The following is a 23,061-nucleotide window of genomic DNA, read 5'->3' as shown; positions in this document are numbered from 1 at the left end:
CAAAACTATAATCACCAAATATGAAAAACTTCATCATAGTACCTAAAAATTCTGGATTATGGTGCTCTGGTTTTAAATCAATGCTTATATTTAAATAATGCCTTCCTTTCTTGTTCGTTAACCATCTTACCATCCTGAGCTCATTTTTAATTATAGGCTACTGTGGTATTATTATTTACCCAGAAACCACAAATTCTGTTTTATTTTTAAGAGTAGTTAATCTGCTTTTTATTGGCTTCCACCCTGGAGTGACCCAGGACCCACATTATTAGGGTTGGGTCTCTGTAATTAATGTTTTAAAGAGTTCGGTCTAGACCTGCTCTATTTGAAAAGTGTCCTGAGATAACTTCTGTTATGAATTGGCGCTATACAAATAAAACTGAATTGAATTTAATTGAACTGAATTGAATTATTAGTGCCACTATGTAGTCCAATTTTCTTCATCAACATGAGCTTTTGGTATACAACTCTTCAAAGCTATACAGCAGCTGAATCCAGATAAATTATGTTAGTTTTTTAAAGTATTTTTTTGAGGGCTTTTATTGCCTTTATGATAGTGACATTTGAAGACAGACAGGAAAGGGGGGCAGAAAGAGGGCATAACACGCAGCAAAGGGCCGCACATGGGTCACCAGCTCTACCCACTGAGCTAATCGGGCACCCTCATGTTGCCCATTTTAACCTCGTGCCAACAATTGCAATGAAAATACAATTAATTCATTGTTTTACATTAAGTGTGACGACTTTGCTGGATTCTAGGTTGTGCCACATGTACAATTTCTAATTTGTGATTTTTCAGATCTGAAAACCAATCAATGAAAACCAGCTGTAGCCTAACCGAGAACCTGCTTCTGTTTCTAAATACTGCTCTATGTCTAGACATCTGAATGTTGGCAGTCTGTGAGCAAAATCAACATCAGCTTCAGACTAAATAAGCTGAGCTTACTACAGTGATAAGCTGTTTGATAGGCTTTGCACAATGCTCCATTCAGAAAATAATTAATAGTATTAGCTATTGGATAACAAATACACAGACTCCAGCAGCCCACAAAATAAAGAAAAATAAATGGAACCTGTTAAAATTATGTTTATTTAAAATAATATTCTTGAGAAGAACACAGGGTTATGTTGTTATAAATCTGCTTCTTCCCATGAGAAAAATAGATGTACTCTTGGAAACCCACAAACCACAATTTTAGACCCATAATATTATTGTGTGATATTTAAATAACCACTACATGTGCACTTTAGCATCCAGAGTTTTCACTGTTTCTCAAATACACTAGCCACTTTAATTCAGATTTACTGATTTTAATGATCTGTCTGCATGTCTATGGCTCCATTGTAACTACAGACAAAATACTGAAGTGATGTGTACTAGAGTTGTTTCAGGAGCCATGCAGATAATCCCAAGAACTACAGATCAATTGTATCTTTTATGACAGGTGACAGGTGATTTATGAGAGCACACAAAAAGACTGATCAGACGGGGCTCAAGGCTTATTCTTATTGACCATCCTAACAAAAACTTAAATTATTTATTATGTAACACTTTTATTCATACAAAACAACAGAATATATAAAGAAAATGTCACTCTCATGCCTGGGAGTTCTACTATTGCTCAAAATTGCATTAGCTGAGGAAATGGCATGTTTAGAAGAAAATAAAAAAAAAGATAATAAAGCAAACTTGAGTGTTTCACACAACCATACACTCCCTTTGTCTTGTTCTGGCTTCATAAACTATGCTGTAAAACAAACTAAAATACATAACGACTAAAAGTGTCCTCCCCTATACCTGGGCTAAAAGCTACAAACATAAATAACAAAAGCACATTTGTTTGGCTTTTACATTACACAGCTTCAAGAGTCCATCCAGTGTCCACTTTTCCTTATTTGATTCTGAAGATGAGAACAAAAACAAACAACAACAACAACAACAACGATAACAACATTGATAACAGTAAAGAGAAATGACGGCTTGCTGTGGAGAGAGGAGTGAAAACTGAGGGGATGAAAGCTCCTGTGTGTGTGTGTTTGGTTGTTTCTCCATCAGAGCTCATTGGAAGCTTGCTCGCCCTCGTTGAAAGGCGTGTAACATGTCTGTGTTAGGTCCCTCCTGTGGGGGGTGCTGTGTGCCGCTGCTGAATGGGTGTGAGGAGCAGAAGTGAGTACTGGCGGTCCGTGGCAGGCAGACAGAGGGGGGTCTTTAGTGTAAAGTCTCTCTCCTCACTGCAGAAAGGAACAGCTAGGTTGGGAAAGCCAGGAAGTTCATCTTGGACCACGGTCAGGTCACCACCACGCACTCTCTTTTGTACACACACTCCTGACGTCTCCGTGCTCACAAAACACGCGCACAATCAGCCAGACCCAGACACCCCTGCTAGTTTTTAGGTGGTTCGTTCCTCCCCGTCGGTCTCCTGCTTGGTCCTGCGCAGGTTGCTCTTCATCTTCACAAACTCGGGGGTGTTCTCCTGTTCCTCCTCATTTTTCTGCTGCTCTAGTTCCAGCTGCAAGAACACAGACAAATGCAGATGAAACAAATGAAAGAGGTTATAATCTGTTATTAGCAACAGCTATAAACTGCACCTCGTTTTAGCTGGCAAGGGCCAAAACAGGGGTCAGTACCTTTAATATCTTTCTTCTCTCGTGATAAGATACAGTAACAATGTGCAACCATCTGTGTGTGTAAGTGTAAGTTTATGTTCATTCTTTCAATCATTTACCTGCTCTAGTTTCTGTTGTCTTTTCATGAGCTCTATCTCCAGGTCACTCCTCTTCTTGTGGGCCTCCTGCTCCTCCTTCTGAGCCTTGAGAACTTGCTCCCTCTTCCTTTTCTCCATAACCTTCTGGAGCTCAGGTTTGTTCTGAGGAGCCAGACCCCTGTGCAGAATCAATCAGTGAAACAGCATGTTACTAAAATAAATCTTAACAAACAACCTCCGACAACCCATGCTAACAACACTACAGAGCCCCACTCAGAGGGAGATTAGCATTCACGTTCATACGTAACAGATGATTGCCATGACCTCATTCTGGTTTGACATGCAGATCTGTATTAGATGTTCTGGATTAAGTATGTCAGCCTTGTTTCAGGAAAGTTTTGATTTCAAATCACAGATTGCTCTACATTTACCAATCTGTGTAAATGATGGCTGCCAGCGCTAAAACGGACTTTATTGAAACTGACTTTGGAAAAGAAGGTTGAAACCATGGGCCTTTTTTTCCCCCTCTCTTTCTTTCCCTTTCTTAACCTTAAGATATCAACCCAATCTTAAACTATCTACCATATTCCTTACAAGGAAGCTGTCCTGGGGTGATAAGTAATTTCGGAAACCAGAGAGACGGTTACACAACTGCCTGGGTATGTGCAGGAAAATTCAAAAAGAGAACAGGGACTTATCTTGGTAAAGTGTGAGTGTGTCTTGCGAACAAGGGCAAAAATACCAAATGTTATGTAATGCTCCAAACTCTTCCAAATTACAAGAGAGAAGGGTGGGGGTTGAGGCTGAAAGAGATGGATTTGAGTCCGGAAGGGTGAAAGCCAATAAACACAAATCCCACAAAGGATTAGGGAGGAACAATAAAGTGCCACACAAGAAAAGAAAAAAATTAAGCCCAGTTAGAGGACAGAGGCTATGCACTGGTCAAAACTCCAATCTTCCTGCCCTTAAGAAATTTTATTTAAAAACCTTATTGTCAGATTACTTAACTCTCCTCAAGGTTACTGATTTTCCTTTCACCAGGAAAGCCAGACTTTGCTGCACAGGCTGCATCAGTTCTTCAAAGAAAACACAGCGTGCCTACCTGACTGCAGCTGAGCAACAACAATGCCTTAATTAAATGCGCTATTAAACCTCGAAGATTACATAACGGAGCCCACGACGTTCAAAGACAAGAGTGGGAGTTAATTTACAACAAGGCACTACTTTATCTGAGTCACTGCTGCTGTTAAACGCTCCGGTCGTCCTGTCAGCGAGGGGTCTTATGAAAGCACTTTGCAGGCGGGATCAGAGCGGAGGGTAATAGATGTGATCGTGTCAGGCTGTTTCCGAGCACCTCGTGCAGAAGGGGGGGGGTCAAGGTCAAGGAAAGCTATACGGCAGGCTATAAAGATGTTTACGCCACTCTCCTTTCACCGTGGGTTTACATAATCACTGACCCTCCTATCCACGACCCCTCACATGAGTGCTAGCCCTGTAGCAGACTGGAAGGAATGTGTGTTCAAAATCCCACACATCAATACCTCCATCTGCTAAAATGATTCACCAGTCTTGGTGGCTGAATTTCTGAAATTCCTCCCTACGTGTGTGTGTGTGTGTGTGTGTGTGTGTGTGTGTGTGTGTGTGTGTGTGTAGGAGGGGTCGCCACAGCTAAGGTAGCAAAGGAAAAAGGCCCTCAGCCAGAGACTGTTTTGTAATCTTGATTACATAACACATTTTTTTCTCACTGTTCAGCCATCTATCCATCCATGCATCCATCCACCCACCCCCCTTCTACCCCGCCCTTGCATCAGCGTGACTAATCCACTATGCAGGCGAGCTTTCTATACTTTCAGTACACGATAGAGAGCCCAATCAAAACAAGTTCACCCCCCCCCCCAAAAAAAAAAAAAAAACCTCTAGATTTGTCTCACAGACTTTTACTGATGCTCCGGGACATTCTCTGTCTAGACGACTAGAAACAGTACTCCACAGCATTTGAAACTCTTCCCTAACACTTTTTTTCCATTTTCCACCATATCCTGCCCACCATGGCCCTTTTCCCCCATCATTCATGAAAACCCTGCCTCAATCACTACAAAAGCACCTCACTCTTTGACCTGTTTAAGACAGAGTATCGCTGCTGTGATGTAACAACTGTCAACAGCATGTGTGTTTATGTAGCTATTTATAGCTCAGGCACAAAGCTGCCGGCGCTGTTTGGTGAGAGAAAATACAAACATTTAGCACCAAAGCGTCATCATAGGCCCCAGTTCGCACAAGTATTCACACATACATTTACCGAGATGGAAACTGACTGCATAATCTGGTATTATTGTCAGCAGCCACACCAGGTTTATCATGTACATACAGTATATCTGTGTGACCTTTACATAACCAATTTTTGACACACTAATGCACTGGAGGTTTTATATAATAGCTCATATGAAAGTTTTATATTCTGAGCTTTATGTAATACTGCTGCTGGAGGGAACAGTGAAGTCAACTTAAGGGACACGCTGCAGAAGCCTCATACAGTCTGCATAGATATTATCGGACCAATTACAAGAAAGTAGCAGGGTTTCTGTATTAACTCATCCTCCATTAGAAGACGTTAAACTAAATTAGCCTGGATCTGGACATTGTACTGTTCTCCCAGTCTAACCTGTTCTGGATAGAGGCAAACTTGATATTGTTGCCATAAACAAAACAAGGAGATGATGATGATGATGATGATCTGGAAACTGTTCAGCAACAGTATTACCACCCAATAAATGAATAAACTATTATCTGTCCAATTGTGCTGCACGTGAATAAATATCACTATCTGCTATGTTATTGTCCCTATCATATACCTGGAATTTAGCCACCTTTGCTGAACACTGATTGTTTTGTCTATGTGCCATAAACCATGATAAAACTCTGGGTTGCTAATTGTAAAGTAAGAATCTCTGGGGAATTACCACATGTGTCTACCAGGACACCCATAAGAAAAATATAAAGGGGAGAAAGACAGATATTGAAAGTTTGTTTTTCTGCCTCCTGACCTCTTCTGGTTCATAAGCAGCTCTCGGTGCAGGTCCTGGTGGTTACGGGAGGTCTTGACTGGGTTGATCAGCTTCTTGGGTTTGATGAGCTCATCACAGTCTCCATCAAGATAGTCGGGCTCCGCCATGACACTCCTCCCTGGTGACAGCGATAGACCAGGGTCACACGGATCTGAATCAGAAACAAATGAAAGAGGACCTTAATTTAACCATCACCATGACTCAGGTTCAGATGCAGCAACGCTGATATGAGCCTTCATATCTGTTTTACAAAGAAAAACATTTTTCAGTGACCTATTATTTTTCTAATATTACACTCCTTTCAAACCCTGATATGAACATCTGCCCGCTCCTCTGGGCAAAGCGCAGAGTTTTTGAATGGTCTCCATAGTGATGGAGGGACTCTGGAATTACATAATTGTTCCACAGTGAGTGAAGAGAACATCATACCCCTATCAGAAACCATATGGAAAATAATCAAGAGATGAATCAGTACTTTTAATATTTTTCAGGCTCATAAATATATCAGAAGTTGCTAACAAATCTGTAACACAAAGACTCAATCCATTGTTTTTCATGACCCCTAAATGTGGGCACACTGCGTGGCCATTTTACTTAATTAGTTCTGTATTTCACAAACATTGTACATACAGTATTTTTTCATTTTAGAAAATCCAAACAGTCTATGTATGGAAATCTACTATCTTCTGACCTAAAGGTCCCCAATCAGGCCATCATAAAGCTGAAAACAACTGGGATACAGAAAGTTTGACCAATGCCTTATGGTAATCACAGGGTAGATATTGAAAAGAACACTGCAGTAAATAACTTTCATGGCCGCTAAGTGCGACAGCTCCTGAGTCCACTATGCACAATGAGAATTTTCCCACTTGCATCCGACTGATGGCTCACATGATCCATTTTAAATAATGATCAGGAATTTGTAAACAAACATAGTCAACAGAAACAATTTGCCATCTAACAAACTGAGAATATTTGAATAAAAAGACAAAAACATATTTTAACACATGTAAGAGTACAACAGCTAATTACCTCTTGTTCATCTGCTGTTAAAAGAATTAAATGCAAAAAAATCAAATCTTGGCTTAACTCACCCTGCAGATGAGGAAAGACGGGATATCTGAACATGGTCGTCATCTCTGCTATTTTTATTCGCAATGTATTTTCCAGGAAAAGCTTTTAGAACTCTCTGTCCTGTTTATCAGTATTTTGCAGAGCCTCACACACGAGAGGTGCTTTAGTCTGCACAGCTGTCTGCTACTGAGCTGGTTGGATTTCAAAGTCTGTTTTATAGCTACGCTCACACTCACACTCACACACGCATTCTCTCTCCTTCTCCTCTGCTCCCTCCCTCACCTACTCTCCCTCCCACTCACTTTCAATGTACACCTCTAGGCAAAGAACAGTTTTTCCCTGACAAAACAGGACCTTAACTGATAAAAGAATAGTCTCACTTGTTATTTCATGGAACTTCGTGGTATTTTGGTCTTGTCGGTAAAAGATAGAGACAAAAAGCCTGTCTTAAAATAACAGTAAAATGCTATAAAAGTACATTACAAGTGCTAAAAATACTGTATTCTGTTTACTTTAATATTAGATAAGAGAGTAATGTGCTTGTCTTCTCCTACAGTCTGAGGAATGACTCAGATTTACAAACAATCATGGTTGCATGTGCCTGTGAGTATCTCCTAACTGCGACACAAAGACTGAAAACATAGACGAATGTGTTGGAAGGAGCTGGCCAATCGCATCAGCTGTACCAAAGATGCATTGTACTGCACGTGCTAGACACAAATGGTGAGGGAGTGTGTCCTCAGAAACAAAACATACACGAGGCATATTGGTGTAATGACTTAAAGGCACCACTAGAGGTCAACATTCTTGCATCCCAGAAACAAAACCATGTCAGTTACATAACAAAGAAGCCTAAGATAAACATGGTTTGTGGCTGCACGCTGCAGAACAAAGGCAGAGAAATAACACATAATAAAACAGTCTTTATGTAGTGGAATATGCTGACTAATAAAAATACTGCTCTCCAGTTGGTTATGATCTACAGTCAGAGTGTGTGTGTGTGTGTGTGTGTGAGGGGGGGGGTTAATCTCTTCTAATCTCAGATTAGTAACCTTTTAAAAATTGCCTTCACTCATGCAACACAAAAAGATCTATGTATACAATGCATTTATAAAACCATAATCTTAAGTAACATAAGTTTAAGGTGATATCTGGAAAAGAAAATATTCATGAATCTGCTCCTAAAACGAACAGACTAGTTCATTTGCCAGTGTCAGTGTGCAATTTTGTGACACAGCCAGAACATGGTGACAGTGTTTGTACATGTTAGATGGTAGAGGTGGGCAGAACAGCTTGGGGCTGCAATCAGGGGCTGCGTGTGAGCACACACGTGCTGCTGTGTACATCAAAGGCGGTTTCTGTTAATGCCGGTAGTAGGGGGTAGAGGAACTTACAGACTGGCAGTGTTGTCAAAGTGTCCGTTAGTTTAACACATCTGCTCCTACATCCTCTGTGCCCCAAGCGAGAGGGGAAGTGACATAGGGAGTTCAAAAGGAACCTGCACCCTCAAATTGGAGCCCTGCTCGAATCCTGCCTCATCACTTGTAGTTTTGCATGCTATCTTTTATGTCTTTTCTGGGTTCATTTAAAAGCTTTATAGGTACATGTTTCACAATCAGTTAAAAGGGTTTCAGAACTATACACTGCCACAGCCACTAGTACACACACAGTACAGTAGATGGAAGCAACTCTTCAAGCATGTCAGTGTGTGGATCACGGTACACCGTTTTCAGGACAACGCTTCCTGCTGTTCCAGGAATCCCATTAAAACAGTTTGTTTATTGGTTTTCGAAACACACCCTTAAAGCACAGACCACAGGGAAACACACACAGATAATGAGCATCTAAAAAGACCTGAATTTCTAAAATGTCCAAGAGAATGGGCACAGCATTTAGATGATTCAAAATGTCTGTGCATTCAGGGATAAAATGTGAAGAAAGTTGATGAAAACAATGGAAAAGAAAGGAGAAAAACTGGGTCAGAGAGAGTCTATGAGGATAAAAGGGAGTTGGCCGAAGACAGCTTTCCTCTGTTTACTTCACTCTCTCCCTGTCATCCTCATGACCTGTGTATGACTGTGATCTCATATACTGTGAAATGTCACATTTTGGAATCAGCAGCAGGAAATATCCCATCAACCATGTAAGAAAAATACCAAAAGAAGAATTGGAAAAAAAAAAAAAGTAGCACACAAGCTATATCCATGTAGAGGCTGAAACCATACACGTAGGTTTTCAATAATATATCACTCATATCATGCCCACAAACACTTTTCTGGCAGCTGTTTTAGTTTTAAAACAGGAAGTCATTGTATGAATGTGTTTGATAAGCATGTTTGAGCTAGTGACTGAGAGTGTGAAAGCGTACCCCCACAGTGGCAGGTTGCATTAGAGCTAATAGAATGACTTATCTTGGAAGGATAAAGTGCCTGCACTGTGCCAAGTGATTGCATCACCGCGGCCAGCTCTGCTATATGAGCTAATACGCACAAAGACTTGCATTCATAATACAGACTCATTTCTCAATTTCCCCCTCAACTGTCATCGTGTCCAAGTTGCCATGGTGACCAGCCATCACCCACACTTGATTTCATGACACAGCACTCAGTAGCAGTGAAGAACAGCTGCAAACTCATACTGCAACCTGGAGGCTTCGAATTGTTATCGATGAGGAGACTTTCAACAGCCGGAATAAACTCCTCAAAGCAGCTAGAATCAATATTATTTACAACAATGGAACAAATGACTATGTGTAATGTGAAAGGTGTAGCTTGTAGTAATGAACCACCCAACTTGCCAGTTCACCTGACAGAGCTTCAGCTTCTTTCAACTCGTTTTTTTGGTTTCTCAGCCCGTTACTTTAATGCTTTGGTTTCCTCTCACCGCTCTCATAGCAGTGTTTTACTGGCAGGTATCTATGTTCAGCATAAAAGCCCTGATAAACCCACCGTATGCTATCTGCCCGGCACCAAACGGCACAGACACAGTTAGCGACTAGCTGCTGAACAGAGTAGAGCATTTAGCGGTTACAAGAGACAGGTATTTTTTCTCAGATGTTCTGGAGACCAGAAACTGAGGTAAAGCCAGCTTGTGCAAATTAATACTCATGTTGCTCTGTGTCTGCTTGATGTGTAAATAGGCAACTGTATGCTAACACAGTTGGGTTCACAGCATATTTCAGGATATTGCAGGTTAAAAACTCTTCACACTTGTACACAAATAAATGTGCATAAGGTATGTCCACTTATATATACACACACACATAAAAAAATAAAATAAAACCATGCATCCCTCGTCCAAAGCAACAGAGAAGAGCACAGATGGGCAGAAAGACTAATGATGAGAGATGAGGAGGAGAACCTCAATTGGCCATTATCAGTGGTTCTCTTTGGTTTCACTGCCAGTAACAGCAAACCAAAAAAAGAGACAAAAGAGTTTGATAACTATATGTCGAGATCAAGATGGACAGATTGGGTAGAAAACTGGAAAATCTCCTTATTCAAAAGTGGCTTTCCTCCTGCTACAGCCTCAACAGACAGAGAAAATGAAGGCAAGGAGAGCAGCTGGTGGCCTGCTTCACCATCTGACCCCCCTGTCTTCCTCCAGGATACAGGCACAAACAGAGCAGACCATCCAGCGCTCTGCACAGGGTGGGGTTGGGGCTGTCAACTGTCATTGGTTGTGAACACATGGCTGACCACACCCACTCCATCATCAAGGAGCCAGGATTTGTTTTCCACAGTGTCCTGCAGCAACGCACGCCGGGGTCATGTTTACAAGGAAGGTTTGATTAGCATGTTAGAGGCCGACTTGATATACGCTGATTGTGGACACACCTAACATAAGAAGTAGAGCCAAAGTAAATTCTTCTTTTTTTTTTACTCATTGGTGGTTCTTGTTGGTTAAATAGAGACTGAAAAGAGCAGTTGCATAAGACTGAATACTAAACAACAATTAAGAGAGTAACCCATGATTTTGTATATTTGTTTGATATTAGACACAGTTTTGGCGAGATGACACACCAATAGAAGCGCAACAAATGTATGAATTGCCCATATTCTGATTATAGATACATACATAGAGACTTGCAGTATAATTTCATAAAGAACTGAAGAAATATATGCAACGTTTTCTTTAAACTTAACTTCCCATACACTCTCTTGTTCAGATATCTCCCTCTTGTCCCATATAGTTCTTCTTGTTCAATCTCCCTTCATCTTTTCTTTTTTTTTGGCCAGATCCTGTCTATTCCACTCACAGATGGGAGGTCCACCCCTCAAGGGAAACTGCGTCATCAATAGCCCTAAAGCAACCCCCCAACACCCCGTTCTTTTCTCTCACCCCTCTCTCACCTCACACACACACACACACACACACACACACACACACACACACACACACACACACACACACACACACACACACACACACACACACACACACACACACACACACACACACACACACACACACACACCCTTTCCCCCCTTGCTTAGTGTTACAAGCCGGACAGATCCGAGTGTTCGTCTCCCAGCATTTCTGTTAATGAAGCGTCCATTCAGCCATAAATAGGGGAGGCCCTAATTAAAACACACAGATAGATGAGCTTTTAACTGGCAGCTGTGGGGGGATGGGGGAGGGAGAGCGGAGAACAGGGGTTTCTGAGAGAGAGAAAGTGACAGACCAAGTGAAAGAGAAGCAGAGAGTTGGGGGCCTAGTTGTGACAATGAGCTCATTTCCCAGACAGCCCAGTGTACGTATCCTCATTTACAAGCCTCCCTCGTGACGACACATAAATCATGGTTGGCAGCACAATGACGTACATGTGCGCCTATTTTCAGAGCACATAATCAAACAATAGCACACACATGCAGTCACTTGCATCTACAAACACATTCAAAGTCAACATCAACTGAAAAGGAAAAACCTACAGCATTTGGTTTTAGTGTGGTGTGTAGGCAAAATAGTGCGCGAGTAAAACTGACACTCAAACTCTCTCTGCTAGTGCATGCCAAAGCAAGAAGCAGCCAACAAGATCAGACAAAAATGACTAAACAACGCCATAAATTAGTCAGGAGCACGAAAACTTTCCGAAACGTTCGAAAACTGTCAACAACAAGAACAAAAAGTTCAACTCTACTTTTGCTACTCTAGACTGAGTAAGTAACTCATATTTATAGTTCCTCCTCAGAAGATGATAGTGTGTGTAGCGACTGAAGATGTGCTCTTTATTCAAGTATATTTATTCGATAAATTTGGCTAAAGAGGACTGGATTATGTGACGATGTGATGGAGAAACAAAGAAAAGACAGAGAGCGAGGGGAAAATGCCTCCTCGATATGCCTGGGAGTTTGGGGGTTGAGATCTGTTTTGTATTTCCTGCCTTGGAGTGGGGGTCTGGAGCAGAGGAGAAAGAGAAGCTGGGGAATTCTGGGGCCTCATCATGTACTGACCTCCAAATCGCACCCACCCCGCTCCCACAATGCGGATGATGTCACTAGGGAGACGCGGGGGTATGGGAATTTACACTCAGGATTTTAGGGTTCATAAACCACAGATGCAATGCGCACAAACACCCACCCAATGAAAAGGATAGTGTGACATAGTGCATCATGTGACGGAGGGACAAGCTGTTGGGCTTTGGCTATACGCAATATGTGTGTGCATGTCTGTTTAAAAAACCTGATGTCATTAAGGGAGTGCTTAAAAGTAAACATGCAAACTCTATGCCTAGCAGCCAGGAGTCATACTTCATCTGAATTACTGCGACTCTCTCCTTCTTACTTTAGTTCTTATCTCTTGGGCTCCTCAGTATAAGGTAACCTACAAAAGGACCCCTCAATACATATCTTGGTCACCATCTTTCAAAAACAAATTTAAGCAATGGTTTTTCCAACACATTCGGCGGACATGTCGTTACTGGACTTTTAGACCACACTATCAACATCTGTCTCAAGTATCTAGCATCACTCGGGCTATCTCATCCTCTCATGATGACTGTGTGCATTTAAGGGCCTTGAGCTCTTCAGGAATCAGCACATAAACTAGCAATTGAAGTTGAGGAAGTTTAAAATGGAAGTTCAAACTAGCCCATCACACAAAGGCCTTTGTTGCACACCGGACATTGTAATTTTGAATAACAAGCCGAAATAGAGAACTCTACTTCTCATGTCTATTCTCTGAACAAGTAAGTTATTGTTCTCCATTTAAAAAGTGAAAAAAACAAAAAATAAACAACAAATCACTTTGGCAGTTATTATTATGTACAATGATGTCGTGAACCTGGCTTGAAAATATCTATTTCTTGTGGCTGTAGTTATCTGTAGAAATCTGTGTCTGTGTTACTTTCTATCCCTCTTCGTGTCCTGCATCTCTTGGATAACCACAGCGGCTGCATTTGGTCTTGTCTGATTATACCGTGGGTTTGAGTGCTTCCATATCTGGCTTGTAAAAGTTTATTGCAATTTGAGCAAATATCCAGATCCGTCAGTTGACGAGCCCTAACGTGTTGATGAACTAGCGCTCTTTAAAATGACAAGAATAACTGACTTGTTATTGTTACCATGACAAGCACAAACCGATCATGTTAAGCTGTGATGTCTGGATTGAGTATTGTTTGTGTTCAGCACTTATTGAAGTTATTTGGTGCGGTGGCAGTTGTGCGCAGTCCTGCTGCCACACGTTGTGAGCCCTGGGCTGAGGCAGATTACAGAGTGAATGGGATGGATTGAAAACGCACAGACGCCCCTCTGAGTCACACTGTAGGAATGTGATGAACCTGCAATGTGATTATTGCTTCAGGGCACACAACAGCATATGCATGTAGGGGCACACACACGCACATACCCAGACGCCAATACAATCCTTGAGTGACAGAAACAGTTGGATGCAGGCTACGCGCACTTTCCTTTAAAAAAGGTTAAAAAGTGCTAACTGCACCAAATTCTGAACACATGTCCTGAATAATTGGTGAGGGGGGTACAGTTTGAGGTCACACCTGTCAGTCAAACACAAAAGGCCGGTCTATACTCTCTCGCAGCTGACACAGACACATGGCCCTGTACGTATATGTATAGGCCCGATGAGAACAGGTGGAATGAGACAGACGAACAACACATGTACTGAATCCAGACCGTTTCTCCACATAGACACACCCTAAAAAGGACAAATTACAGACAGAGCACATGCATGTTTCATGTGGCTCCTCCTCACTGAGATGTAAACATGTGCTCATATACTTCACATTCCTCACACACGCACACGCGCACACACACACACACACACACACACACACACACACACACACACATCACCCCTTTTAAATGCTGGTCCAATATCTGTCCCTTTAGCGGCGTAAAAGCCATATACGGTAGTTAAAAAGCCACAGCCGTTTTGTCTGGCTCAGCAGTGTGAAGTGCCGTTCAGTCATAAAGGAAGATTCTTTGTTATGGCTCGACTGTCTGCTCCAGTTCCAGATTCAAAGCTTTGTGCTTTACTGCTGTTTTTTTTCCTTATGGAGCAGAGTCACGCCCCTCCTCACCATCTACTGGCTGAGCCCAGCTGGGAGCTCAATTTTCATTGGCTGGAAGGCACACCGGGGAGGATTTGAGGGCTTCTCCTTTGTTTACATGCTAGTAGAGAACCCCCCCCCCCAATAACAACTGTTACCTTGGGCAACCAAGCAATCTACAGTTAGCCAGACAGACAGACACACAGGGGTGCAAGCTGATCGTGCACACACACACACACACACACACACACACACACACACACACACACACACACACACACACGGATAATGAGTTAATCAGGTGTCCAAAAACAGGCCAAATGAGGAGCCTTTGTTCTCTCTGAATCCATGCTTTATGCTAGAGATGACACAAAATATAGGTATGCACATTCATATTTTTAGGCATGACAGTAGGCAATCATGTGGTTTCATTGTCTGATGAAACTTTCCAGAGCCTGTATGGGTATACATATAAACAGAAAGAAGTGACTCTTTTCTTCAGTGGGCATATGTTCCTGTTTGTGTTCATATTAAGACAGGATCATATATCTTGATACTGACTTAGAACGAGCTTAATCCAATTCATGCAGCTCAGGCTCCAGATCTCTCTATACTTCAACCTAACAAGCTGCAAGGAGGAAGGCATTTAGAGTCTGCGTGCGTGTCATCCTTTCTCCAAGACTACGCAAAGTGGTCAGCACAGTAATGGTGCTTTATTGTGATTGAAGCTCCAGCATAACAGGAGGAAAATCAATGGGATTCTTTGAGAAGCTGAGTCTATGTAGGTGCATGTGTGTCTCTGTTTTAGTCTCTGGTACGCAGATATATCTTATCTCTCTTTTACAAGTAAATCAACAATGAAGTCACGATGCTGCTCGCACGAAGTAAGTCAAGCCTCTACATGTCTGACTTTCATATGCATTTACCCCCACCCCCACCCCCCACCGCACCCACACACTCCCCCACCATCCGTCTGACACCAGCTCTCTATAAGGAAACCCAATATCTTAATCGTGACATCATAATCTAAAACCATGGCAACAAAACTACCGCACAGTGTAAACAGATCCTTTGTCCTGTTGTACGTTTCTGTGATTACATGACTTGTGTTTGCAGATGTTAGCTGTAGCACAGAGAGAAATGTGTGTCTAGCATTAGGTATCGAAATACCAAGTCAAGGGCCGATAGAATCAAATGCTTTGCCGGGTTTTTATGGTTTCCTTTCAGGACACTTTTTAGCTGAGGTGGCAAATCACACAGATCCTCATGTTCCTCTTGTTTCATGATCATTTTAGGTAGGATCTGACAGTTTAAACAAGTAATAGCTACCCACTCAATAAACATATGGCATTTGCTGTCCTAAATGTTATTGTTTTATTTCATAAAAGTGTACTTTTTCCACATGATGTTAGTGGAGCTGTGACATTTTACATAATGACAATAATAAACAATGAGTATCTTCAATTATAAACTAAAATTTGAAGAAAAGTAACTAAAATTAGTCAAATTCTCCAAGACTTTGTTGCACAACTTTCCTATTATGGTTTCAACAGGTTGTACCACGGGAAATTGTAAAACAGAGGTGGTACGCCACCCAGATTCTACACATCCCGCCCTGTGATCAGTTTAGTTAGTAGATGACGGCCTAAACAATAGCACACACAAACTGTGTGTGGCCTAAAACTCTCTGAAGATTCATATTTTATTTCATAAAAGTATATTAATATGATGATGATTTTTGATAATCATTTCAGTCAGATATTTCCTACATTAAATCACTTTTCCAATACGATTTGGAAAAGTCCTGGTTTGGCTTGTATGGCTGTTTGTGTGAGGAAAACATTGAAAACTGCTGTATTTGAGACATTTTGCTTTTTTTGTTAAATCTAAAACAAATGGTTCAGAAAAAAACATTATATTCCTCAAAGTAAGGTTTTGGGGGAAAAAAGTATTGTTTTGGCATCAGTATCCAAAAACAAGTATTGCAGTGACAAATTTGTAAAATTTATAACAATACCCAGGCCTTGGCTCACAATTATAGATCACGGAAAAGGGAACAAAACACCGCACAAATCAAAGTCTCCCTGCAGGCTGGAACTGGACAGAGCGGAGACGTGTTTGGTAAAACCTTTGGGACTCCTCTCTCAGTACAAAGACCCTCTGAACGCTCACTCTTTGTTTACAAGGCTTATTACAGGGGAGCTGGACTTAAAAAACATTTGATACAAGGTAGTCTTTCACCACCAGTGAACGTGTCTGAAGAACTAGTAACAGAGCCTAATCACAAAGCACGCAAACACAGTAACACTGTGTCTCGTGTGGTGTGCGGTGCCTAAGGATCAGTGCGTTCTGCTGAGTAATGAAGATTTTGTGTCCACAGACAGAGCAGCAGGACTGTGGGAGATAATACTGTCAACACACATGTGGTCGCCAGTTACCCCTCCTGAGCACACACCCATTCCTGACCCAAATACCTTGATTTTCTTGAGGTCAGGTTGAGTTCTTGACATGGATTCTATAATGATACATCTGAACCACTAATGGACACGTGCCATTATAGGATGGAAACTCATTTCATTCACATATTTAAATTCCTCTGAGTGCAGTAATAATGGAGCATTCCAGTTTTAACACCCACCACACACACACACACACACACACACACATATATACACACACACACAAAGACAGTGACAGCATCAGCCCTTACGGGAAACAGAAGACAGCAAGAGTAAGAGAAACAGGAGAGAGAGGAGGGAAAGAGGGGGTTCAAAGATCAGAAAACAGATGTAAATCGTTTAGCAAACTCCCCTCCAAATGACTAACACATGTGCGAGAAACTTTCCCCTGCTTACACACACACACACACACACACACACTCGCAACACCGACACTCTTGAAAGCTCTGCACCTAGAAAGTATAACATACCCATTCATACCACCTGCTTTTGTCACTAGAACACATCTGATGAACTAGAGTTAAACCACTTCCCCGGTTAGTTGTATTTGCCAGGGTACTATTCTGCCTCCACCCAGCAAACACCACTCACTCACTCAATCCTCTGGCTAGAGCTGGGTTCAACCCTGTTTGTTTAACGTCTTGTTAAAGTTTGAAAGCAGCTCTTTGAAACAAACTCTAAGCCAGAGTGAAATAGAAATGCCATACGTTTGCAGACCCCGTCGCCCAATCAAAAAAAAACACACCTCTTTACATGACAGTTGGTCTGTGTGCCTGTCTGATGACAGCACAGGCCAGTGTGTGTCAGCTCTGACTGAAGCCATGTGCTTTGACACAGAAGGCAGTAGTCATTGCTGTGCTATTACACACACAGTCTTACTCACACATGATGATTTCAGACAGGGCTCACCAATATGGTCTTTTTTTAGGGCTGTTTGCCTCACCAACGGGCCTCATTTTAAGGGTAAATATTACATGACTATTTGTAGGCTGGTGACAAATAAGAAAAACATAGCAGACATACAGTCAGTCTTGTGTTGTAGAGCTTGTAAAGTGCTCTGAGACAAACCACAACATGTGATTTCAAATATGGATAGATTAATAACCCTGACATGGATCAAACACAAGACTGATTCTGTATCTTAGAAGAATTGTGTACAGATATCAGTCAACTGTAACACAACATCTTCTCTGAATTGCCACAGACACACCAGAAATAACAAACGCGTTATTTTTTTCCTTCTACCATTCTTCTCCCAGAGTACAAAGTATCAGCTGCCATGAATACTATCAGTAAGTAAATGTAACTGTAGTCTGTACATGCTGTACAACAACCTCAACGTGTTTGTTCTCCACTGTCCCGTCGGCTACAGTCAAGCGCTGCAACAAAAGGAGACAATGAAACAAGAGTTTGTGTTTTGCAATCTCATTCTCTCTCTCTCCACGGTCTTTTCTTACCCACCTCACTTTCCAGTTTTTTACCCTAAAACCTGCTGGGTTTTTTTTTCCCCGACGGGAGCAGACAGACAGTTCAAACGTGCTGCTTTTGTTAGTGTGCTCGTGAAACACCCTCACGAAAAACGCACGAGCTCCAGACACACACACACACATTACACACCTACCTCAAAGTCGACCCCGACGCGACTTCTCTCTCCAACTCAAGTTGTTTTTAATATTTAAAAATGACAAAGTGGTTCGGGGGACACACGAGCGCCTCTCCGGTTCACTTCTTGGGGTTTGAGGTGTGTCCGCGCGACTCTGCTTTAGTTTACTGTTCAATAGCTCACATACACTCAAGGACCCATAGAAAATGTAAATTTAAGCTGGGTGGGAGGGGTGGGCTGACGTCACGCTCGGGCTCCTCCCCCTCTGTCTTCATCTGCTCGCTGAGAGTGGACGAGTGGGGGGACTCCTCGAGCTCAGGGTGGGCGTGGATCGAGTGCGCACGCGCACACAAATGGACAGGAGGTTTTACAGTGTTGTCACTGGTGTTCATATGACTTAATGTATGTTAATGTATTTTCATTATTTCCAGTCATATTACAACATCATTTAAAAAAAAAAAAGTTCTGACTGCCTCTATGATTTCTTTGACATGTGGTTTAAGCTGAATTATATTTTAACATTAGTTTTTTAACCCATTAACTCACACACATCCCCCCTTTTTCCTTACCATTAAACCATTAAAACATACCTGTGAAGATTATGTTCCATTTCTGCCAATAGATCCTCCTAAACGTTACACACTGTACCTTCAAAGCAGCACTATCAATATTTTAATATCAACAATGGAATGAAATGGCTAAGTGTAATGTGAAAGTGCTTTCACTTAGTGGCAAACCCACAGATAATTATCACCTAGCTGCTGTTCACTTCGGTAATACAGAGGTTTTAACATCTTTTCAGCTCATTGTTTTCGCTTTCACGGCCCAGAACTTTACTGTTTAGGTTCTCATTGCTCGCATGACCCCTCGTTTCCTGCTGCAGCTGTTGTTAGTCAAACTGCTCTGATAAACTAAACTAATAAACTGTATGCCCAACATCAATTAGCAGGCAGTCAAAATTAGCAACTAGCCGGTGAACATCGTGAAGCATTAAGCAGCTGAAGAAAGGCTATTTCCCTCCAGAGTTGATGGAGACGTTTGTTTTTCTTTGAGAACTTGAGGGTGAAGTTTTCATTATTCCCACTGTAGATCTTTTTATCATTCATCACCTTGATTACAACAGATCAGTCTGCTGCCTGTTATTGTTTCAGACTGAATATCCTGAGCATCCTTTGTGATAAAGAGTAATCTGCTTACTGATGAAGGGTCAGTGGATCTGCTTATCCACCATCCTTCTGTTAAGTCGGCTCACTGAAACCCCTAGTTTCATGGTGATCTGTTGGTTTATGTCGCCCCGCTTAATTCAGGGGGCACATTTTCTTGACAACATCTCATTGGGTCCGATATCTGTGTTGGATAAAGATCTAAGTTGCTGTACGACTACCAGAGTAGGCTTACTGGAAATGACAAAAAGAACAGAAAACAGCCCAAGGGTTGGGTTTGAATTCTAAACATGTGAGAGGTGGGGACTCAGAGAAGTAAAAGATTCCTAAGGACCTTCTCATAATTTAGGAGAGGGGTGACTAAGAGTGTTGATGTGAACAATAGGATGAGTCATGAGAGGGGTCGCCTCTGACAGAGAGGACACTCCCTCCAGAGACCACTACGCTCAGGGCTCCCACCATGCAGGAAACAGATGTGTATGCAGTGTATGTGCATGCATGGGGTTGTGTGTAAGCAAAACCTGTATGAAAAATCAAAAGTTTAACTATCACTACTATACCACCAGAACTGTATAAACCCCACCATGCTATTTCACAGATATTTCTATTTCTTAAAGGAATAGATTTTTTAATTTTGTTGGGACTATTTCTTGGCTGGGACCAATTGCCAGGCAACTGCTAGACTTACTGAATTACTGTTTCCAGCTAAGAAATAGTCCTATATGTACATACATTTCCCAAAATATCTTTAACTACAGTATTCTTTAAACTTTTTACCTCATTTAAAAATTATAAACAGACCATACCTTATCTGTTTCTAACACTTTCAATTCTAGTTACACACAGGCCATTTTAGATTCAAAACCTTAACCACTATAGGAAGAAAGTACTTCCTCACTGCTATGGAAAAAGTGTATGTGTTACTGCAACTTCTGTAGTGATCAGCACCTGTCAGCAACTTCCGTTTCGGATGGTTGTTATAAACCACAACTTATGAGTTCAGTATGGACAGTTACATTTATGAGACACGCCCGAATAGCGGTTGAACAAGTGAAAACCCCTTTTTACTGCTCGAGAAAAGACACCAAATTCCACTTAAAACCACTGCGCGCTTTAACCTGATTACCTACATTTTTTGTTATGTGTGTACACAATGTCATGCCTGCTCAAAACATCAATATGTCTCTTGACTGACTTCCAGTATGGACACATGTCAGCATACATAGACACAGTCCATAATTCTGAATATATGATTGACTGTAAATAAAGGCTGATTTGGACACTGAAGGTCATGTAGTTACCTCTTCCTGTGTGTAAATTGGGGGGTTTCCTCACTCAGTGTCACTGCCTGGAACTGCCCCCCTTCTTTATCTCACACTGCTGCTATCTGAAGTCTAATTTCTGGGACAGATGTTTCTGTTACTATCCCAGGGTTTCCCAAATTTCTTGTGTGAACATGTGTTTACATGAGGCCTCTTGTTTTTTCTTTGTCAGGTCTCCAAGGGCCTCCACTTTAAACAGGATATGGCAGTTATCTGAAAACCATGGTGACAGAGAAATCTTCCTGTAAGCAAGGGCCGGTCTTAAAACTGATAATAGTGAATCTCTTTTAGCAAAGGTCTAAAGGAATATTCTGTGCGCAAAACACCATTTTTGTACACATTTGTTGCTCATTGGTGAAGTAAAATGACACAAAATGGGATTTGAACATGCAGAAGAAAGTAAGTTATTCATATCTGTTGTGAGGAGCGTATTAACATCACACCAGTACAGGAAAGGAGTAGATGGTAAATAACTACGTGTAATTGTAGTGTACATAAACACCACCCTGTGTGTGTGACCTACTTCTGACTGACTGGGGGTTTACACTAGTGGTACACCCACCATATGCTGAAGCGGTGTATGTTCAAGGGGCCGTCGGTTAAATCTGAGATACTTGTTGAAGTCGTCAGTCCTTCACTGTTAACATTAAGCCATCATTTTCTTCTTTTTCTCATTTGTCCCAAACCGACTTAATGCATTCTTTCCACTCTGTTTTCTCCCTCATGTCTGACCCAGCAACTGTTTAGGGCATATAACCTCAGTGCACTGGTGGAGAAACCACAAGATAAAACTCTGTACTGAAGTAATATTCCACATTTATGTGTGTTATGTGTTTTGGAAGAAATGGCCAATTAGGTCCCTGTAAGTGACTTTGTGAGTTGTGTATCTTTGTGCTCGCACGTATTGCAAAGAGGGTGTGCACAGGCTGTTTGTGTAGCTTTAATAACGCGGGGTGATATTTTAATAAAATTTGGGTGACACTCCCACTGTCAGCCTGACTGTCTCTGAGATGTGTTCACCAGTTCTAACGTAATGCATTCAGCTTCTCCCTCTTCTCCCTGCGAGTGTTCAGCCAAAGTTCAGCTAATTCAATCACTGGTGGATGACTCACACCACAGTGTCCCTTTCTGCACAGATGCACAGACACACGCACAGACACAGACACAGACACACACACATATATACACACACACATGCACCATGGAGCCTGGCTGGACGAGGTTTGTGAAGTCAGTGCTGCGTCAGCCTCTCAGCACACTTGTGAAATGATCTCTTGTTCCCTAGCTTCATTACACACTCAAACTCTCCATTTCTCTGTTTTGTATCATCTGATGCACCGTCATGCTTTGTCATTCACTGTTTTCTTGTCTGTATTCACTATTACTTCTCAGAGTTCTCTCTTTAATACCACCCCAGCATGTCCCGTGTCATGAATATATTCATCAGAGAGACATAAAATGCTGTCTGGAGGAACAATAATTCATATGACAAATGCATCTTACATTGTCAGGGCTGCCTCTCTGGTCCACTGTTGTTTACTTAGTCAGAGATGACATTAGAAAGGTAGTAATAGTAGTAGATACTTCTTACTTTTTCAGTTTAATATCTTTTCCTCTTGTCTATCACCTCACATTCCTACCAGCCGTATAAGGTGATTTTGACCACAAATGTATTCCATTCAAATGAAAAACACTCAAGTGTAACAGATGAGCAAATGACTGACTGCACTCCATTTCCTGCATTTGCATGCCCGCGTGTGTGTATGTGTTTGCATGTGTTTGAATGTCATGCATGTGCTCACATGCAAAAAGATCAAGATACAGTAATTTAACTGCAGTCCTTGGATGTTGTCGCTGAGGCTGTTATTACTGGTCAAGCCACCCAGATTTATTGAGCTTTACTGTACAGAGCCTTTCCACTTAGCCTAATGACTGCCAACAGGAATGAGAGCAGATGGCTATGTAACAGTACAGTGAGGGTGAACAGTGCTCATGTCTATTTTATCACGCAGACCACGACACAGTATGTTTACGTATGTCTGGGATAAAAATCTTTGCTGGACACTTTGATACATCACACACATTCAACCGAAAAGAAGTACTTAGATTTTTTTTCTTGGATCCCCTATTATTACTCCCCATACAAATACAGACATATAA

At 41.6% G+C, this 23,061-nt stretch overlaps 1 protein-coding gene across 3 annotated transcripts; it reads right to left on the bottom strand.

Annotated features, from left to right (window-relative positions):
• Positions 1 to 1,071: 1,071 nt before the first annotated feature.
• fam107b (family with sequence similarity 107 member B) lies at positions 1,072 to 18,606 on the bottom strand. 3 transcript variants are annotated; one of them, XM_051382532.1, is made up of 4 exons: positions 18,431 to 18,606; positions 5,750 to 5,921; positions 2,727 to 2,883; positions 1,072 to 2,510 (listed from the first exon to the last, which is right to left on the bottom strand). In XM_051382532.1, the coding sequence occupies exons 2-4, from the start codon at positions 5,875 to 5,877 to the stop codon at positions 2,391 to 2,393; spliced, it is 405 nt and encodes a 134-aa protein (XP_051238492.1). In that variant the 5' UTR covers positions 5,878 to 5,921; positions 18,431 to 18,606; the 3' UTR covers positions 1,072 to 2,390. The 3 variants fall into 3 exon arrangements, with proteins under 3 accessions (XP_051238492.1, XP_051238491.1, XP_051238490.1); XM_051382531.1 differs by having other exon boundaries at positions 18,435 to 18,605; XM_051382530.1 differs by lacking the exon at positions 18,431 to 18,606 and adding an exon at positions 6,865 to 7,032.
• Between the last annotated feature and the right edge of the window lie 4,455 nt (positions 18,607 to 23,061).

Source organism: Dicentrarchus labrax, unplaced genomic scaffold, assembly GCF_905237075.1.
Source record: "Dicentrarchus labrax unplaced genomic scaffold, dlabrax2021, whole genome shotgun sequence".
Classification (NCBI taxonomy): Eukaryota; Metazoa; Chordata; class Actinopteri; family Moronidae; genus Dicentrarchus; species Dicentrarchus labrax.
Note: the sequence above shows the minus strand (reverse complement) of the source record. Positions and strands in the feature narration are given on the sequence as shown.